Raw genomic sequence first — 20520 nt, 5'->3', positions numbered from 1 at the left:
GATTCCACTCCACTCTTTGAAACCCATCGGTAATGACATTTCGGTGCCTCACACATTCTGGTGCAGCATCTCAGCACAGCCTTAACAATGTGACAGCAGTGGCGCCATGGCACAGTGTGGTGTTGCATCCTTCAGCTCCTTCTTTTTTCCTTCATCTCGGCTGCTGAAAGTTACTCATCTTTGCAGAATTGGCTCCAGTTTCTGGCACAGAGTCTTCACAGCAGCTACCCCTAGTGCTTCCCTGCTCCCCTCCTGTATCCCTGCATGTTTGTACACATTTTCAATCCCGCTGCACATAATGTATGTAAATACCCGTCGTGAATCTGAAGCGGTTCACTCTGCTAATTAAGCCTCTCCACCGTGTGTTGGATTTGTTTTCCTCCATGCTTGTTCTTTTTGCGTCAACAGAGCATGTCGCCCCAGAGTGCAGGTTTCCTGCATCTTCTAGCTGTGGTGAGTGAGAGGAGAGCACATGAGATCAGACCTGGGGGCTATTCAGCTTCCTGTGTCGCTGGTGTATAAACGTTAAGCCGGTCCAATGGCTCAAGGCTGCTTTTTGGACAGTGTGTTCGTTTCGCTCAGCCTCTTATCCACACATCATCTGCAGTTCTTTACTTCACCACAAAGTGTCTCTCTGCTCAAATCTGTGCTTTCGCACCCATTTCTGCTTCTACTATACTTCTCGGCATCTCTTTCTCTCTTTCTTTCCATCATGTCTTTTCCTATCTTTCAATCTTGTCCACTTTTTCTTTTATTCTCTTAGTTCTTTAATTTTTTCTTTCTTTCTTCCTTACATAAGTCTTCACAACGTTTTTGTTCATATTTTTTTCTTTTGTTACAGTATGTCCTTTTTCTCTTTGTTTTCTCCATCTTCCACTTTACACCGTTTTCTCTTTCTCTTGCTCTGTCCCTTTCATCTTTATTTTCTTTTTTGTTCTTTCCAACTTTCTTTCCTTGATTTTTGCTCTCTCTCCTCTTTCTTCATTCATGTATTTATTCCCTCTTCTTTTAGCTTTATATTTTATGTCTTAAATCTTTTTTTTCTCTTGCTCAACATCCCTCTCTTCCTTTCTCCTACTCTTCTCCCTCCTTCCTCTCTTCATCTTCATCTTCGTCTTCCCGGTTGCCTGCTTCCAGTCAGCTAAAATCTGCCCACACGCCCTCCTCACTGCACTTAACTGAGACAATTTCTTCCTGAGCACCTTTTTGAATTCACCTGATTAAATAATACTGAGGTGTTAATTTGCCAGCGTATACCTCAGACTGCATGATAATACTGTTTGGCAATGGAACGGATTAATATCATTCCTGAGTACATGGAAAGCATGAGTGCTTGTACCTTTAAGGGGAAGCACTAATTTGATTTCCGAGGATGTAACCTGCAACGCTGTTCAGTCATCGTTCCTCGTATCAACAGTGTCCATACTGCACTCTAATGCAATATAGACAAACATCATTGCAAACTATAACCTCCAGAATGACCATAAAATGAAATTTCGCCATGTTTACACAAAATAGATTGGGTGGAAAGAGATTAGTAAAGTTTATTAAACTGAACTGATGTGACGTCTGAGTGTTATTTGTGCAATCAGAACAGTGTGAGCTTAATCAATCTTAAGTATTCTTCTTGAATGAACACAATCCCACTTTCACGTAGATCTTTTTTCCTCTTTGGCCACTAAGTGGCAGTGTTGTAATATATGGTCAGTCATTTTTTTCCCAGAGAAGAAGTTGGTGAAACAAGACAGTTTAATGATGCCGATTGGAGTCTCTGAAGCTGCTCAAAAGTTTGCCCAAAAAGGAAGATGTTCAGTAAGCTTTCAATTCCTGACTGTATGATGGGACTGAGGCTGCTGTTGCTAGGCAACTGGTGCAACGTTTACCATGAGGGCTGGAAATGCCCCATTGGCAGCCTGACTTCATTAGCTTCACTCTGCACACTACACAGCCTGAGGAAGCTGCATCCTTTGAAGGATGTGGCCTCTGAATTGAGACACGGCTCTATTATTGTAGCACACCTAGCTAACAAGCACCGGCTCCTAAAACATTCTGTGACAAAGTGAGTGACACTCACAGTTCTCTTTTGAGAAACGGTCTGTTACTATACTCAGTCTAATTGCTTCCCATCATGTGTGCATCCTGACAACATCTGCTACAAACTGAAAGTCAAATCTTCCGCTGTGTTTGCTGCCTTCAGTGGTTTTAGGTCTGATTTACCTTCACCGACGCACAGCAGGAACAGCAGATATAGACGATAGTGTGTGAATTGGCCGTAAAACGCAATTTTTTTACTTCAAATCAAAAGTATTGACCTAATCTACCTTGACGTGACGCCACACAAGTGTTGGCTGTACATGATATAAATGGATAAAAACAAGCAATGTTCACAGTGCTGCTGGAAAAAGAAAGTGAAGTCAGGGATAAATAACTTGTTGAATCTATTTTGGAAGAGATAACCTCAAAAATGCTGACAAGCGATCTTCTTTAGGATGTCTACTGTGAACAGCTCTTTTAAGTCTGTCCAATAATTATATTAATTATATTATTTATTTGTGACAAGGGGTGAGAGTAAATAAGTTTTTACTTCTTCTCACTCCTTTTCGAATACTCTCTGACGATGTTTATTCTTGATTTATTTTATTTTTGTTATTCATTTATTTATTATTTGAGAGGAAAACTTTGTTGTTAATTTTCTTTTCTTTTTTTATTGTTTTCGTATTCGAAATAAACATTTCAATCAATATTCGAAATAAACATTTCAATCAATGAATCTGTGTTGGATTCAGGCCTGACTCTCTTAACTGGGTCACTGTTAAAGGTTAATTCCAGGTTGTTGTTTTCCTGTTCCATCACCTGCTTCAGCTGGTAGAGTGCAACCTTGACCTTTTCGTCTAGGATACAGTCATGAATATGACATTTATATTCCCTCCTTTTTATGAAAGTGGTTCAGGCAGCCCCAGATCATTATGGTCCCTCCACCATACCCCCAGATATTTGTAATCCTCCACAATATCCACACTGGCCCTCTGGATGGAAATAATGGACACAGTCAGAAAACCTGTTCCTTCTCAGGTCCACCGCGGGCTCCTTTGTCTTTGGACAACTCTGGCATTTGTTGTGAGCAGAAATATCTGCAGTTCAATGTGACACAGTCGCCCTATACTCTGTTTCATCAGCCCCTCTGATACATCCAACTATTGCAGAATCATCAGAAAACTTCTGGAGATGACGTGGCTCAGCGCAGTAGCTGAAGTCTGATGTAGAGGGCGAGAAAGACAGAGCGAGGGAGAACTGTTCCCTGAGGGGCCCGGCTGTTGCTGACCACTCTTCTTGACACCCAGTCCTGCAAGAGCACATACGGCAGCCGTCAGTCATGTAGTTAACGATCCAGGACACGAGGGGGGCATCCACCTGAATCAATGTCAGCCTCTCTCCCAGCAGAGTCTACCTGATGGTCTTGAGGGCACTGGAGAAGTCAAAGAACACGACGCTCACACTGTTCTGTCCAGGTAGACGTAGATTGGGCAGGAAGATGATGACATCCTCTATGCCGAGTCGCAGCTGGTGGGCGAACTTGAGGGCGTCCAGGTGAGGCTTGATGAGGGGCCGGAGCAGCCCCTCTCCAGGGTCTCTTTGGTGTGGGACATCATCGCCACCTGTCTGTAGTCCTTAGATCCACAGGAACAATGCAGGAGCCTTCCACATTATTGGGACTCTCTGGAGACTCAGGCTCATGTTGATGACACACTGAAAGGCTCTAGAGAGCGTTGAGCCCAGGTCTTTAGGACCCTGGGACTCACACAATCAGGGCCAAGGCTCAACCAGCATGAACTTTATCATCCCCAAGGGTCAATTTGTTGTACAGCCTGCAATAAAATACACGTAAAATAAAGCACTATTCATACTATACAAATATTGACATTTTCATTTACCTGCTGCCTTTGTGGAGCGGACTTCCTCAGCTGTCTTCTAATGTCTTCCGCTGTGATGGTCAGGGTGGGGACAGTCTGCTCTGCAGGGGTGCAGGCAATGTGAATGCAGTCAGTGGGGTGTCTGTGGGAGGAGATGATACAGGCTATAAAGAGGGGATTAGAGAGAGTAAGGTGGCCTGTGACGGCAGGCATTGATGTTTGGATCAGAAACAATGTTGTACATGAAACCAGCACTGGGTGTATTGCAACAAATGGCAAATGGACTTCACATATATAGCACCTTTCAACTGTGTGAGTAGTCCCAAAGTACTTTACACCATTCATCACATTCACAAACCAAAAAAAAAAGTTTAAGACAATTTTATTACATTATTCTTGCAAGAAGAGACAAAGTGACAGTACAACCTCCTGCATGATTGTCCAGGAGTTTGCCTCACTTTGAAGTCAGACAGCGCCTTCTTCAAGGCTGAAATGGTTTTGTGATTGCGTTGAAGAACACCAAAAGCTCACAGATGTTTGAACAGTGCTGACTGAAAAAGGGACTTCTACTGATTCTCTTTCAACAATGACTTTCTTCTTGCTACTCTTCCATAAAGGTCAGATCTGTGGAGTTAGACCGATTGTCCCACCTCAGTTATGAATCTCTGCAGCTCCTCCAGTTTAAATGGGTCTCTTGGCTGCTTCTCTGATCAATGCTTTCCTCATCTGCTCTGTCAGTTTAGGTGGACTGCAATGACTGTTTGCAGTTGTGCTGGATGATGGATTGCATGGTGCTCCTTGAGATGGTCAAAGCTTGGAATATTTGTTCTTTTTTTTTAACTCAGCCCTGCTTTACTTTAAACGTCTCCACAACTTTCTCCCTGACCTATGTGGTGTGTTCTTTGGTCTTCAGAATGCCGTTTGTTCTACTGCTCTCTAATGAATGTCTGATGTCTTTACAGAGCAGCCGGATTTATACTGAGATAAGACTGACACAGATGGGCCCTATTCACTAATTAGATGATTTTTGAAGGCACCACCATTACATCGTTTTATTTTGTGCACCATTTCACATCAAAATCCGTTGATCTTCTATTGAAATGTATTGTTTTATATTAGGAAAATGTGTTATTGTTACCATGGTAACTGACACCTTAAGCTTTATTTTACAGAAAACATTTCCCTCATCAGTCATTGGCTCAAATCAAAATGCAATAAATGCACTATTTTCTCAGTCTTTCTCGTGTCAATATTCTACATTTAGCTGATGTTATTACATATGCAACACATGCACACTTCTCTAATCCCGGGGTCAATATTAATGCACGTTGAATGGGTTTCCTAGAGACAGACCCTCACATGCCATCTGCAATGAATGTGGAGTGTGTTATGCATTTCCTAAATCCATTAAGAATGGTTCATTCCGTGTGCCTGCCCTGGCGACAGACATAAACTGCACGGCTGTAAAATCATGATGAGCAGGATATGAGAAAAACATAATCAGAGCCTGAATAGCTCATCTTGTTTCATAGCTGGCAAAATGGCAATCCAGTGTTTGGAAAGTGTGGTGCAAATTTCAGTGAATCTCGGATGAAAATCGAGATGAAATTATTCCTATTTTCTAATTTCTGGAATATTAGAGTGCAAAAGACAACTTCAAGTTGCATTGTGATGGATTGACGAGCTCCCATAGCACGTATATTTAGCTATTGCAACAGCGTGTTTTTCAGCTGAATCTATTCATGGAGATATTTCTGAAGATGACCATCGTTATTGAGTTGGAAGAGAATTACCTATCATAACTCAGAAGAAATCACCACATTGCAAATAAATCATAATGTGAATGCAAAAGCTTCAAATGCCAAAGACATCACATGAATACAGAACCTGCAACATGAATGTAAAGAAGCCTCATGAATGCCAAATGTAGAAGCCACAATGGTGTTTTAGTGCATTATTGTCTGTTGAGGAACTGTGTTTACTGGCACGTTTATGGAACGTATTAACAGGGAAAATATGAACACACTTTATAACTTGTTCGTCACCGTCACATGGTGTGATGTTGTGGGCTTTTGCATTGTGATGACTCTGGGTTTCATGGCAGTTTGGTTGTCGGGACTCAATTTACAGTGGGATTGTCACTGGTTAGTGTGTGGAGTTTGCATGTTCTTCCTGTGCATGCATGGGTTTCCCCAGGGTACTCTGGTTTTCTCTCATAGACGTAAGGTGCATTAATGAGGTGGTGTCTCATGAATGCCTGATCTGGATTTACCTGTTGATGTATAAATTGTTATAGAGCAGAGATGAACGTCTCTTCCGGCCCACCGACAGACACAGCATTGACTCACTCACAAGTTAATGAGGAATATTTCCCTATACACTCGTACGCAGGTAAACCAAAACAAACCACAGCAGTCACAGCTGCTCACTGCCACTGCACAATGAAAACACGTGTTCTCTGGTTTGGAAGATGTAAATGGTTTGCATGCTCTCAGTGGAGCACAGTACGGATGCTTTGTTTGGAATTTTCTGGCGAATTCAACTATCCAAACACACAAGTCACGTGGAAGCAGAGCTGGCTCCAGATCAGCAGACCTTTTATTGTCATTCTGTCTGGACTGACACAGAGTCAATAACGACAATGTAAGAAGGAAATGGAGATTTTAATAGGGGTTTTTTTAATGGATGAGAAACAATGTGCATGGTCACAAATGGCGAGTTTGTGGGCAACAGTTGTACATCACTTTCATTTTGAAATGATCTCTGCGAAAGCCAACTGCCATCAGATTGAAAACACTTCTTGTTGATTTAGTTCTGTGATGTCAATGTCGTAGCTGGACAAGGCACAAGTGCATTTTGAAAAAAACTCAATCTGAACATAAGAGGGGAAAAAAGTGAAACGTCAACATTGTGTCATTTTAAACAATCACTCCTAGTGAAGTAAAATGTCTAAAATGGATGTCCTTCATTTGCAGCTTCTACTTGTTTTTATTTCAGACTAAATGCAACAAATGATTTGACAAACCTGCATCCTTCAGCAGCGACTGCTCCTATAGCAGTAATATGTCAGGTCTTAGGAATTCACTGGGCTATATCATCACACTAACAATTCTCATTGAGAAAACCTGCATTAAAAAAAGGTTAGAAATAATAGTAATAAAAAAAAGCAACAAAGTAGAAAAACAAAGGAATTTTTTCTGATGTAGTTTCCCTCGTTCCAAGGTCATCATGTGGGCCACAATGGAGCCTCAGGTTGGCCATTCTGAACGTTTTCATTCACTTCCTGATTAAATTTAGCATCATTTTTTGGTATATTTGTATACCCCCCCATAAAAAGAATTTAATAAAATAAAACATTCTGAAGAGTACTCTGCTGAAACAATATGGAGAGAAAAAAATGAATGAGTTCTGTGTTTTGTTTTGTTTTTTGATCAAACAATGGCATTGCCTCCTCGGGCAGCTGTGCAGGTGTACACAGTGTTTCCATGCAAACACGTACTATGGAGTGATTGCATGGGCCACCTGCTCATTTGTTTGTGGTTTCTCATTACTTGTACCTCCGGTGTGTGTGATAATGTGCCAGCTGGAGTAACATGATGAAGTTCTCTCTACGTGGACACTAAGATTGGCGTAATTACGCGGCGCATCCAGCGTCTTTTTGTTTTTTTATTCACCATCAGGATGATGATGTGATTGATGGTGAATACTTGGTGTGTTGAGGAAATCACAGCGGACGGGGCGGTGTGTTGATGGACGGGGTGGAGGCTGATGGCTGCTTGATGTGATCCAAACAAGTCGCGGATCATTCAATTAGTTAGTTATGTAAGTGCTCGGGGAGCCCGCTGGGTTGGTGGAGCGACTGACGTCCACATCGTGACGACGCCCGGGGGACCTCTCATCTCCACCGGGGATGGACGAGGACTTGTTAACCGCGAGGAGACTGAGAAGAGCTGCTGCCTCTGCTGCTTCTTCCCCTCGGTGCGCTCTGAGGAAGCCGTGATGCGGCAGGGAGGGAGACGCGCTCCCTCCGCCTTCGCGCGCCGCCACTGAGATCGGGATGCGGTTTTCTGGCGGCATCGGTCTCTGACACCTCGAGCAGCAGGAGCAGGAGGAAAAACCATAGTGTGGCCGCTCTGAGCTCGGAGGTAACTGCTCAGGGGGAGGCATGGCAGGCGCAAAGCTGACGCCCTCGCCCTCGGAGATCGACCCCGACGTGAAGACGGATGTGCAGAAACCCCCCGAGCCCACCTGGGTCAATCCCTCCACCCCTCTCCGGACCACGGGCTCTTTTGGAAGCGATGCCGGCCAAAGGTAGCTGCCGCAAAGATCCGCACCATCAAGCGCATGTTTCTTGAATGCAGCTGGCTTGACACGCACGCAGCGTCCGCGGGAGCGCATGGTGCATTAAGTGCTCCCGTCCTGGTAACTTAGCGCGTGATGATCGCTGGGCCAGAGTTGCGCCGTCATCAGTTTTTTTCTTCTTCTTCTTTCAGTGCAATTAAAGCTACCCATCCGTGAATTGAGATTCCCCGCGAAATATTACAGTGTGACATACGCGTTATGCACAAGCTGTGCTTCTCTCTCCCCGCAAGACCCTTTCATGAGTCTCTTCCATGACAGATCAGCTGAGCCGTATAGCGACTCTATGTCAGTCATGTTTCCCAGCAGCTCCGAGATGCATTTAAATGGCTGCAGCGTATAGTGATTACATAATTCGAGTGGATGCTGCATTCCCATTACAGTTTGATGAATTCCGTTTTCCCAGTCGGATTTCTTTAATTTATTTTCTTATTGCAGTGGCTGTGCTGTAAGTTGAAGCTTTGGCATACTCGAGGCAGGGAATCAAAAATGCAAACCATGGGAGGTTACATGACGACATGCCTTCACAATCAGATCTTGATATAAAAAATAAAAAAAAAATCCATCCATTCATAACTCTGCAAAATCTGCTCACTCCTGTAATGCCTCATCATTTGGGAGGCAAATTAGCTGTGCTGTAGGAGTGGGTATAACCTGTAACAACTGCCAGTCTCTACATATGATTTGTTTTTATTTTTTATTTTTTTTATTTTTTTCTCCCCTTTCCCATTCAGAGAGTAAAGCTGCAGTAATGCTGCCACAAACGCTCAGATTGGCAACCTTATCTGCAGGTTGTGTGAGGCTGGAGACGGAGGGATTGTGTTTGTTTGGCAGAAACTGCTGCACAGCCAGTGTTGCTGGTGGTGCAGTGTGTGCTGGCTCCTCGCTTTATCAACACAGATTTCTTCTTGTCAGTGGGTATTTTGGGGGGCACACAGGCTTTTGTAAACGTGTGTTTGATCGGATCAGCTGCAATCAGTTCCATCATCAATCATATAACGTTTGCTGTAGCGTCCATAGAGTGCCCGCATTATAAAAGAGCGAAACATGAGCATATTGTCAGGATACTGATTTAGCTTCATTTCAGAATGGCAGTGTTGCTGAAAATAGCGCAAGAATATGAAATGGGTCAGAGACAAAGGATTGGTTTTAGGCAACAATTGAACACTTGTTTCACACTTCGTGTGTGGATTTTGTGTTTGATAACATTTGAGATAATATTTGTAGCTTTATATAAATCGAATCTGTTAGGAGTTTGTCCCTGCTCACATTGGAATGAGAGCAAGGTACACTCAGGACAAGACGCCTATCAATCACACAACATTTATTTTTTTATGACTGAATAAAAAGTAAATGTCGAATGATGTAAAAGTAGGAAAAAATATATCTGTATTTGAAGCATATCCAAGTTCCATACATTTATTTGGGATTTTTATTTAGAGTTCTAAAACAAATGTAAGAATATGAAAAGGGTCAGATACAGTATTATCTGTTATGAAATACTTTAGGAAAATGTTTTAGTTTTATGCTTATGTACATAAGTTCTTGTAAAGTGCAAATTGTATGTTTAATGTCATTTAAAGGCTATTTTGTTTTCTTCTATTTATCCATTCATTCATCTTTTTAAAGCAGTTTCTCCGGGCTCACTCTGGACTAAAGGCAGAATGTCCCCAAGACAGATTGCCTGTCAATCACAGTGATTTAATTCAGTATAATTATTGATTTACTAAAAATTATATACCCGAAAGTGATTATTTATGCACCTAGATCAAATCCTAAATGTATTATTTCTTTCGTATGAATTTTAAAAAAAGAAAAGAAATATGAATGATTACAAAAATTTTGTTTCAAGTTTCAAGCTGATTTTATTCAGATTTTTCATAATCATAATCATATTGCACTCTTACAATCCACAAATGCTGAAAAAAACCTTTCATGACTTCAGTAGATGTGAGATACAGAGATACAGTATATATGAGATACACCATGTATCTAAGCCTACACTTTGTAGTTTATGATCTTCAACTTATCCCAGGGTTGTCAAACATATGGCTGGGGATTGCAGTTTTATTAACAGCTGCATTGAAAGGTAGTGTCTCTTATTGTCAGCAAAATGGTATTTGCATCCAAATCATATTTTGAAACATGAAAACTATATGTGACCCAACGTAGACATTTTTAAAATGTACTCGGAACTCTTTGCACTAATGAAAAACTGTCATTATATATTTGATATTTTTCTAACAACTTTAACCCCCGCAAAATTTATTTGGGTCGTATGTTGTCCCCAAACGAAAATACGTTTTACACAAAAAGTAGCCTCCTTCTTCCCTCCTTAGTAATCACTCTGAATTTCAATAAAGCTAAAAAGAACACATTCACTCTTTAAAACGAGGTTGAAGCCAAGTAGTTTTTAAGTTGATCCTTCAGATTGAATAGTTTTCAATGGGCATGTAGAATAAAACTCATTTTTGTGTTTGGAAATCATGAACTTGGCATCATGGCACTGTGTGGTCAATATCAGTGGTAAAGTGCTACTAAACATCTACCTCCTCTGTCTACCACCAAGTCCACCACACATTCTTTCATTTTTATTTGGCTCATGTGAAACCACTGTTATCCGGTAAGTGCAATACAAAACGCCTTCGCAAAGCAAAGCTCTGCCTCTGGGGGCAAATCTCTCTCTCTCTCTCTCTCTCTCTCTCTCTCTCTCTCTCTCTCTCTCTCTCTCTCTCTCTCTCTCTCTCTCTTTTCAGTCTTGCTGCTATATTTTTGGATGACAGACCTGGTGGGATGTCATAAGATTGTCAGAGAGTTGGCTGTGGTTTCTAAAGCCCTGAAAATGCAAGTGGATTTGCCTTAAAGTGAGCACAGCCAGGCCTTGAATCAGGGCCATGTTTGTAGTCATTTTTGTTCCCTTATTCAACGCCTTTCAAAGGGATTATCTTTATATAACTGGCAAGAATTGAAAATACAGCAGCGGTTCTGTAGATAGCAGACAGAAAAAGTTCAATTATCAATGGCTTGAACAGGATTTTGAGTTAAACACATTTGACTGCTGACTTTGAAGTTCATGTTGATGCTAATGAAAACGTTCCTCTCCTCCCAGTGGGAATATTGCACACTGTCAAATTGTTAGGATCCCACTTTGATTGCCATGTGGACGCTGTTAACCGGGAAAATTGGACATTCCCAACTAGTAAGCATTGAGACGCTCGTGTTCCCGGTCTGCAATGTTCAGGATCTACCAAAAGTGATCCCAGGAAAGAAAAGTGGTTAACTGAGGGAAGAATGATTGAAGCGTGTGAGTAGTGAAGGTTGGCCAGTGTGGCCTGATCCAACAAATAGAGGGTGGTATTATTCTTATGGCTGATAGAGTTTAGCTGAATATGCAGACGCATAAAACAACACAGGCCTGGCCATGGCTTCTGTAATAGAAAAGATGGCAGCAATAATGAAGAGGCTGACATCTGTGCATGTGGCAGCCGCTCGTCATTTCCTCCAAACACACAGCGACACTAACAGATGACACACTGATGCCAGCTGGTTTGGACAGGGCCAAGGGGAAGTGACAGAAAGTTTTCAAAAGTGAGGAAGATTGAGGGTGAATGATGAGAGGGTGATGGGGCTGTAGGCGGTTGCAGCGTTAATTGCAGATTTGGTAAAATGATCAAACTCTCACACAGAGGCCAGTGAGCAGATTAGCTGCCACTCACTTCAAAGACGTTCAACTCTGACGGGCTCTCTATCAAAGTACTGCACTGTTTGTATGATAATGTAATAAAGAATATATCTGCAAATGGCCCGGCTTGTGAGATCTAATGCATCAGTTGGCCCTTTGCCCTTTTGGACCATTTTCAACCACTGCGGTGCGCTCGCTACTTTTCCCAAACGGCAGCATATGCAATATGTTAAGTGAAGAAATACATGACGATAAATGGTCTCCATTTTCACTTTCTTGTCACATCACTGTGTTCTTGTAAAATCACACGGCATTGTTGTGTTTCTAAAGCCCACACAGTCTGAGGAGGTTTGAAAGGGATGTCGTCCGAAATCCGCGGGCTTTTCCGGGTTGTGAAATGTTGATGAGCGCGGGATTTGTGTCAAGCTGACTTGAGAGCCACAGGATGCAGATTTATTGAGGGGAATCAATAATCTGGCCCCCGTCGCAGGACACGGTCTAGAGAGATTGTCTTTATCTCAGCACAATTTACAGCGCAGAGGAATCCCCTCACGTTTGTGTGTATCAGTTTCTTTAACGTCTAACTGACGCCTAAACACTGCTGGCGGTGAGGAGAGTGGATGTGGCTTGTCAGGTCCTCAACAGGACCGTGATTGATCGTCTTTTCAACACGGGAGGATGTCAGAACTGATGAAGTCCTGCAGATTTAATTTGGCTTGGCGTCCGCGTAGTCTCGTTTTGTTTTGTTGTGCTGAATCAGAGTCCAGTTGGAGCTATAAGATGCAGTGTATGCTCATTCTCATTGGCTGTGTACCAATTGCTGATGTTTCTACGCCGCACACTTCTGACAATCTTCATATTTACCCTTTAGGGTTTCAAGCTACATTTACCTATTATTCCCTTTGGAGCTTAATAGAACATTTAGATGATGCCGCCATGTTTCCACGACAAAGTTTTCATGTTAAGAGGAAACCTTTCGGTGCGTTTGTGTCTGTTGACATTGTGCATGTGCTGGAAAAGCACTATATAAGTGAAATCCTTTTACCATTTATCACTAGCATTATCCTGTATCTGTCAATAGCAGGAGCTGTCAATGCATTAGCATCCTGGATTTACATGCTGCAGCTTCTTTTTCACATTAGTTCCTAAATCTGTTGCTTTTCGAAGCTCAAAGAGCATCTTCCGCCAAAAACCTTCCTCCTGAACGTACAAAGGTGAATTAACACTGTAAAATTGCCATGTCACCATTATTGATAAAATTATAATTACAGTAAGTAAACACAGGTTCACAAGTAACTTCTTTTCTTTTTCTTTTTTTTTTAAGTAAAGTCACTAAATCTGTACTGAATGTTTTTCAATAAGTTGCATTACAGTGATTAATCAGTTCATATGCAGTGTACATACTTACCTTTGTGTTTGTTTTGACGTTCACCAGCAAACCATTTTTTCATCACTTTTTTTTTAGATCACTTTGGTGTGGTTTCTGTTGGCGTAAAATTGCACATGACCCCATTTACAGTTTGAAGAGCAACCCGAACATCCTGTAACATTTGCAACTTTCTGTGGACTTCCTGCATGAATAACTACTGAATTGTCTGGGAGCTTCAAATTTAAATCTACTTCATGTGCTTAACGGTGGAATAATTTGTTTTCAGATAATCTGGATTAATTGTTTTTCTAATTTCCTCCCAAAATGCCAGGCATTTGCTGCCTTTGCTCTGACATCCTTGCAGAGCTGTTTAGATGATTTCACACGCTTCAATGTTGAAGAGGAGTAGAAAGTGTTAGAAATCAGTTCAGGATAAACAATCTTTTGGTTTAATGTCAAGGATTGAAAGGTTGAATACATAGTTTTTGTACAATGTCATTTCATTGATTCAGAAAAGATCAAAAGCTGGTGGGTACAAATGTATAAAAACAAAGAAATCTGAAAGTTTACTAACTTTTTTGCACATGATACCTCAGAATTGCCCGTGGATCCATATTTCTTTAGAGATTGGGTTATTGAGTCCGCTAAAACAAAAGTTTCAATTCCTCCCAGGGTTTTTTCTGCATAATTCCCTTTTAGTAAGTTGAGCTCGCAGACAGATTTCATAAAAACCTTTAAATCAGTTTGATTGTGAACTCTCCCTCACAGCTCACATTCATCTCGCAAACGTTCACTTTTCTTGGACTCCCTGTTTCTTGTCCTGCCATGCCGGGTTTGATGCTGCTATCATCTTCACAGGGACCTCGGGCAATAACCTAAAGGTTAAGTGTTAAGTTTCGTTTGCTCTGGTGCACCGGGATCTCTGTTGGACGGACCCTCCCCTCCATCCATCTTGTATACGGCTTCATCCCACTGAGGGTCACCGGTTCCCTCCTGACTGTGGGGAAAAGCTCGGTGCACCCAGGATAGGTCACTAGTCCATCACAGGGCAAACAGAGAAACACGCGCTCGCATCCAATAAGAACCTTCTAGCAACGAGGGGGGAGCGCTCGCCACTCACAACTCCAGATCCCCCTTGACTGAATAGTTTCCGTCTTCCTCTTAGGCTCCATTTACATAACGATGGTTGTACGTGGTTTCATTACAAAAACCACAGCACCCACGAGTGGCCCAACAATAAAACCACATCATTTTTCAGTGTTTCGGTTGTTTCATCGATTTTCAAAACGTTGCCGTTTAAACGCAAAACTGTTCGGAAACGAAAGTGCAAAAACGATGTAAACAGGGCCTCAGTAATTACTAGCAGACTGAATTTAAAATCCCAGTAAGGCACAGCTGCAACCTCTCTAATCCAGAGTGAGTCAATTTGAGACCTTTACTACGGTGTTTACTATGTTTTCAAGTGAAAACAGCAAAACTTTCTGTTTGTGTGTTCGTTGATACATAAGTTGAAACAGGTTTGAACACCACGAGACCCATTACTTATAGTTGTTGTCTATAACTTAGCCTTTTAATTGGTTTCACATTTCCAATATATTCCTCTCTGACAAAAAATTGTAAATCCCCTTTTTACATTTTTAAATCAGGGCTTTATGTTGAAAATTCAGAAAGGTAGAAGATACACGGCTTTACAAATTGCACCCTTTTCATCCCATTTGCCGGACAGCAGGCTGCCATGCAAAGGCAATCATTCTTCATTTATTAGCTCAATGAGATTTTGTTTAGGTGGGAGCAGCAGCAGGTTTATTTTCATAAAGAGAAAATCAGCTCAGTGAAAATCTGCCTCTCTCCTCTTGTTTACAGTCACAGTGCTTCAGTATCCTCTTTATCGTTCAGTGTTCTATGTGGTGTTTGGAATATTTGTTATGCTTAGTTTTATCATTAGTATCTTTTCAATATTATTCAGAGGAATTAGTCCGCAGTTAAAGACATTGTTTGTTCCGAAGTATTGCACATTAGGTTTCACAGCTCATTACATCTCCTCTTTTTAAATCAAATTCTGTTCAATGACACTCTGATTGTAATTGATTGGGCAGCCTTGATTTATTTTTTTTTCCTTCAATTAGCATTAGGGGATGTGTTCTGTGTCTTCCCCGCTCGTTTTCTGGGAATGTTTATTTATAGCACTCTACTTTCTTGGAAAAATTACACTCTCATTTTAAGTAGTGCGCCCAAGGTTTAATGAGGGGGCTCGAATGTAGTCCTGAGGGGATGTCATTCATTAGTATTGTTCATTAAACCAAGACACCAACATCCCCCAACAGTTGACGTGAGAGTTAAAACTAGAAAATAATTTGCTATGATAGTTTAGTAAAAACCTGTACACATCAATTCCATAATAATATTCAGAGCGAGTGGCCGACGCATCATCGTGATAAATCTGTCAATCACGATTATGGAAAAAATTAAATAAAGCACAGAGAGAGCTCCTTAATACAAGGCAATAAAAAAGTAATTCAAGCCTGTGCAGCCATAAAGATGCATTAGTAACATGGAATGAACAATGTTTGTCTGGTAGGGAAACCTCCAAGGCTACAAATACAGGACGCTTTAATGAACAGATAATAACAGATCAGATTGTATGTAGTTCCACAACAATTATTGGATTTATTTCATTGTGTTTTCCACAATGATCTACTTCTTCTGGGATTGTTAAAAAGTAGAACTGGAACTGTATGGATGTTACGTCACATGGATACCCTCAAATTTATTGTGGTGAATAATGTGTTTTAGGCATTATTTGAAGGGCATAGAAAGAAGCAGACCCTCATTTAAGAGAGATTGAGCTACAAAGATGCAGATTTTCAGAGTAGAGGCTGCAAAAAATACCACTTTAAAGGGACACTATGTAAAATATAAGTGATTCCTGTGTTGTACACTGAGTAGCAGTGTTGAATGACTTTTATTTCTGTTTTGGCTGTTTGGCTGTTCTCTTCATCGGTAGTTACAGTGGTGCAGATTGAGTTCAGTGGCTGAATGTCAAGGGCACACTTAATACTTATCTCAATACTATTACATTACTATTACAATATACAATTAACTTGTGGTGCAAACTTATACTTCAAGACTAAGGATCCATTTACATGATAATGTTTCAAGTGAAAATGCATAGTGTTTGTGGTTTCGTTTCAAGAAAGTTTATTGTTTGCGTGGCAATTTTGGGCCACTAGTGGGCACTGTTGGTTGTTTTTCGAATGAAACCTTACACAGGGGCACAGAGAACAATACACTATAAACATTAACAATGGCTTAGACACAGACATTCGAATGGACAGATGATGAAGTTGGATTGCAATTCCTGGTGACTCTCAACTCTAAAACTACCAAGTCACAGAAGAATATGGACCGGGGGTCATGACACTGGAGGCAAACCATTGTCGTTATTGTTCGTCTTATCGCGCTCGTGCAGAAGAACAGCACAGTCGCAACATTTCGGAAAAGTTGAGTTTTCCAGTGTTTCTACGTAAACGAAGTCGGAGCATTTTCTACAGGTTCTACGTTGGAGGCGCCCATGTTCACTTGAGTAAACCTAAACACATCGAGGAAAATTGGAAAACGTGTTAATTTCGCACAGTGTACCAGCAACATATCACAGCATTGTCTTAGAGATAACATAACGATCATTGTTTTACCTCATTCTGTAAGTGCGTTCTACATACTGAATCTCAAACCACCGTAAAATTTGCACCAGGCACACTTGAAAATAATTGAATGCGCTGGAAAAGTTCATATTTTTCATCATGTAATTCGATTACTGAAGCTTCTATATATTGCATCGAATTATATGCGTGAGCTGAAATATAATCTACTTAATCTATTTATAATATAATTACCACAATCCAAATCAAACCCTCTGAAGCCCTTTTCAGTGTGGTGTGAGTGTATAAGTCATCTATTATACATTAACTACAACTTGCAGGCACATTTGTCTTGAGAGCAGCTTTTTTGGTGTCATAGGTGTTGGAGACACTCCAAAATGTTTCTTAACCATTGTCACATCACCTCATCACCAAGTTCTTTCACAATTGTATGCTACACAAAAAAAAAATCCAATTTAATACATTGTCATTAATTAATCACAATGTTTTGCAATTTAAAAGAATGTCTTGACACGAGAAACATTTTAATTCAAGGTTATTTGGTAGATGAATGAATCTACGAGTGTCAAGACTTTATCTAACATATCCACACAACTGAAATTATCCTTCAATCACTTTTTATTTCAAGAATGATCAGCCTGCTCGTGGGCAGGTGTTTATTGAAAATGGTATTCTGTTTCTTCTCCATACAGTGAGTGACACCTGCTGTGGTCGTCTCTTGTAGTCCCCCTGCTTGGAAGGTTCACATATATGATCTTCTCCCCACCTTGGTTGTCGCCAGTGGTTTCTTTCTGTCATCTCGTGTTAAGCTCGTCATCCTTTGATCGCTGCCATCATCGAGTTTTCTCGGCTCAGACAACTGCTCGCTTGATTTTCTCGCTTACTCACCATTCCCTCTAAACCCTAAAGATGTGTATGCATCTGCAATTTCAAGCAGATGAGCAGTTTTAAGGCACAGACCAGCTCATCTGGCACCAACAGCCATGCTACCTTCAAAGTGGCAATGAGGCTTCTGCTTCCGTCGTGTTGCTCACTTCAAAGTCACACAGACTGCCGTTGACAAAAGCAGTGTTTTTTGCATGACGCAACACAGATCAAGCAGTGTGTTTGTTATTGTGAGGCTCTGCTGCCTCAGCACCGCATCACATCTTATCAAGAAAACCTAGTCATGCAATGCTAACAGATAATGGCAGCGGTAGAACAGTGTGTTCGCTTTTAAAACAGCAATATCACTGTGGCCAACAGTGACAATATCCATAGAACTTCAGCCTGTTTCCTTAAACTGAGGACCCTCGTCTAATGCACATAACGCTCTGACGTCTTCATTAAATACCTATTACTGCCAGACTTCAAACAGTTGGAAGTAGTGTTTGATTGAAATCTAGATTCAGGTTAGTTTGTCCTCTCAAATTGGATTTTATTAAGAGGTGTCACTTTTACAGATCACATTGTGGGGTGTCCCGACAAAAATTAATGGATTATGCAAAATCCGACAGTTTAGTTATTTGGTTTTCGATTATACTTGTGTGAAAGCCATCATCCTTTGCATATATGCACACACATACATACACCCGTGTATTACATGCAACCATCCATCCGTTCCAAGTGTGGCTTGTGGGCGGCTGGAGGAAATTCCAGCTCGCGATGAGTGGTGGACGGCGTACTCTTTGGTTTATAACAGGGCAAACACACAATCAGACGCACACATATTCGCACCTAAAGGCAAGTGAAGGTTTGACAGACCTCACAATCATGTCTGGATTATCATACTGAAAACAGCTAAGGAAAACCTCACAGAGATAACATACAAATTCCACTCAGAAAGGCTCTTAATTGAATGGGGGTCTTCTCGCGGTTAAGGATCTTGAATCCTTACTACGAGAATTCGGAAGTCATATTCTAGCTTATAATTTTAGGAGTTCCTGTCACTGGAAGGTGGCATGAAGCAGAGGTTTTGCTGCTATGGTTGCTTGTGTTTTCACCGTACCTGCAGACAGATTTAGTGTGTGAGTAATGGTGTGTTGGGTTTTATAGTTTTAACAAATAGCCAGCCAGGTAAAACTAAAAGCATCTCATTGTCTAGTGTTTGTTTTCACCTCACTGTCTATAGCAGTGAAGATTTTTGAAGAGTAAGCAGGGGAACAACATGCCGAGTGCGCAGTAAAAAGGCATTTATACCGATGTACCGCTCAACAGAAGTACTCACAAAGACTATTAGATTTTTTTTTTCTTAAACAGGTGAGCAGTTGGGGTGCTACTGCCTTGATATTGAGGCGAAGGCTACAGGGATCTGTCCCAATGAATGTGAGCTGATTGAAAACTACAAATCCCATTTGCCCTTGAATCTGCTGCAGAGATGGCGTGCTTGTGCGTGAGAGTCGTCCTCCCACCAGTCAGCCCTCAAGGCTGATCTCTCCGATTGATTATAAATGGAAAGCATGCTTTAAAGTGCTGCTCATTTTTTGCACTTGTTGTCTCGGATGCTGCGCTCCAACTTGCGAGTGCAGTTCTGCTTCAAGGAGGTGAGACTCGCTTTGTTATTCCTCGTGTGTAGCTTTGATCTGCTCTCGGGTACGGCGTGAAGGACAACATGCTGTTTACTGCAGATTGTAATTATTCCAGAATATCTTTGCATCTTCCGTCCAATACTAACCAGAGTCTCCATGCCGAGTTAGTCTGTTGCAAGCTAATGGAGGTGCGGGAATCCTGTGTTTATCTTGGCTTCAACACTGCCTGAGCTCTTAACAGCCAGATAGCATCTTTAGTGCTCATTAAAGCGCCATGAAACAAGTGACCAGATGGACAGTGGCATCCCACTGAGGAGTTGATGTTCTTCCTGTTACGTACAGCATCCAGTGTATAACCAAAGAATTGCACTGAAAGCACACTTTTACACCTTGACATTGACAGTTAGCCTCCTGCTTTCACACTAATATCAGCACGACAGCTGTAAAATAGACGAAGTGCTAATCCGTCAGTTGCATCGGTCCGTTCTCTCTGAACTCATTCATTTATTAAGATTTTGCATTCAGAAAACAATTTATCCTGTTCATCCAAGGTCATTCGTAGAGAAAGTCTTATTGATGACAACTTGAGGTGTTTGTTGTTTTGAAATTACAAAGAGAAAGTTGCAGCAAAATAAGTATGTTATCATTCATCTTTTACTATTTCTGCACAGCTGAAGTTTGACAAAGTCTTTTTTTAAGAATGTGTTGTTGCAAACGTATTTCCACATCTTCATTGATCATTTATTTTGGGAATTTGCATTGAACAGCTTTTTCCTGTAATCTTCAGTTTTGCATCGTCATCTTTTTCCTTGACTCTTGCCTCCAGTGTGCAAAAGCCTTCAATAGCATCATTCTAAAGAAAGTCAGCTTGAACAACGTTTGGCTCTCGAGGCTTCTGCATCATAGAAAACTGTTCATTCGGCCACCTGATTTGTCGTTTAAACCAATAATTAGGGATGTGTTTGTCAGTCCCCTCAGTGCCACACACCTCCCTGTTTCCATGGTCATCTCAGTACGGCAGCCTCTGAGACTG

General features: G+C 41.3%; 1 protein-coding gene across 1 annotated transcript in view; it reads left to right on the top strand.

Moving 5' to 3' along the window:
* Positions 1 to 8076: 8076 nt before the first annotated feature.
* The window catches only part of kcnt1b (potassium sodium-activated channel subfamily T member 1b), a gene marked incomplete at its 5' end in the record, with an annotated part of 56324 nt that continues 43880 nt past the window's right edge, over positions 8077 to 20520 (top strand). The window contains one exon of the mRNA XM_080466531.1: positions 8077 to 8222. Within this exon, the coding sequence (XP_080322657.1) occupies positions 8077 to 8222 (146 nt within the window). The remainder of the gene's footprint in view (positions 8223 to 20520) is intronic.

Source organism: Lipophrys pholis (genome assembly GCF_963383615.2).
Source record: "Lipophrys pholis genome assembly, chromosome: 7".
NCBI lineage: Eukaryota > Metazoa > Chordata > Actinopteri > Blenniiformes > Blenniidae > Lipophrys > Lipophrys pholis.
The sequence above is the reverse complement of the archived record's forward strand: the minus strand, read 5'-3'. Positions and strand labels throughout refer to the sequence as shown.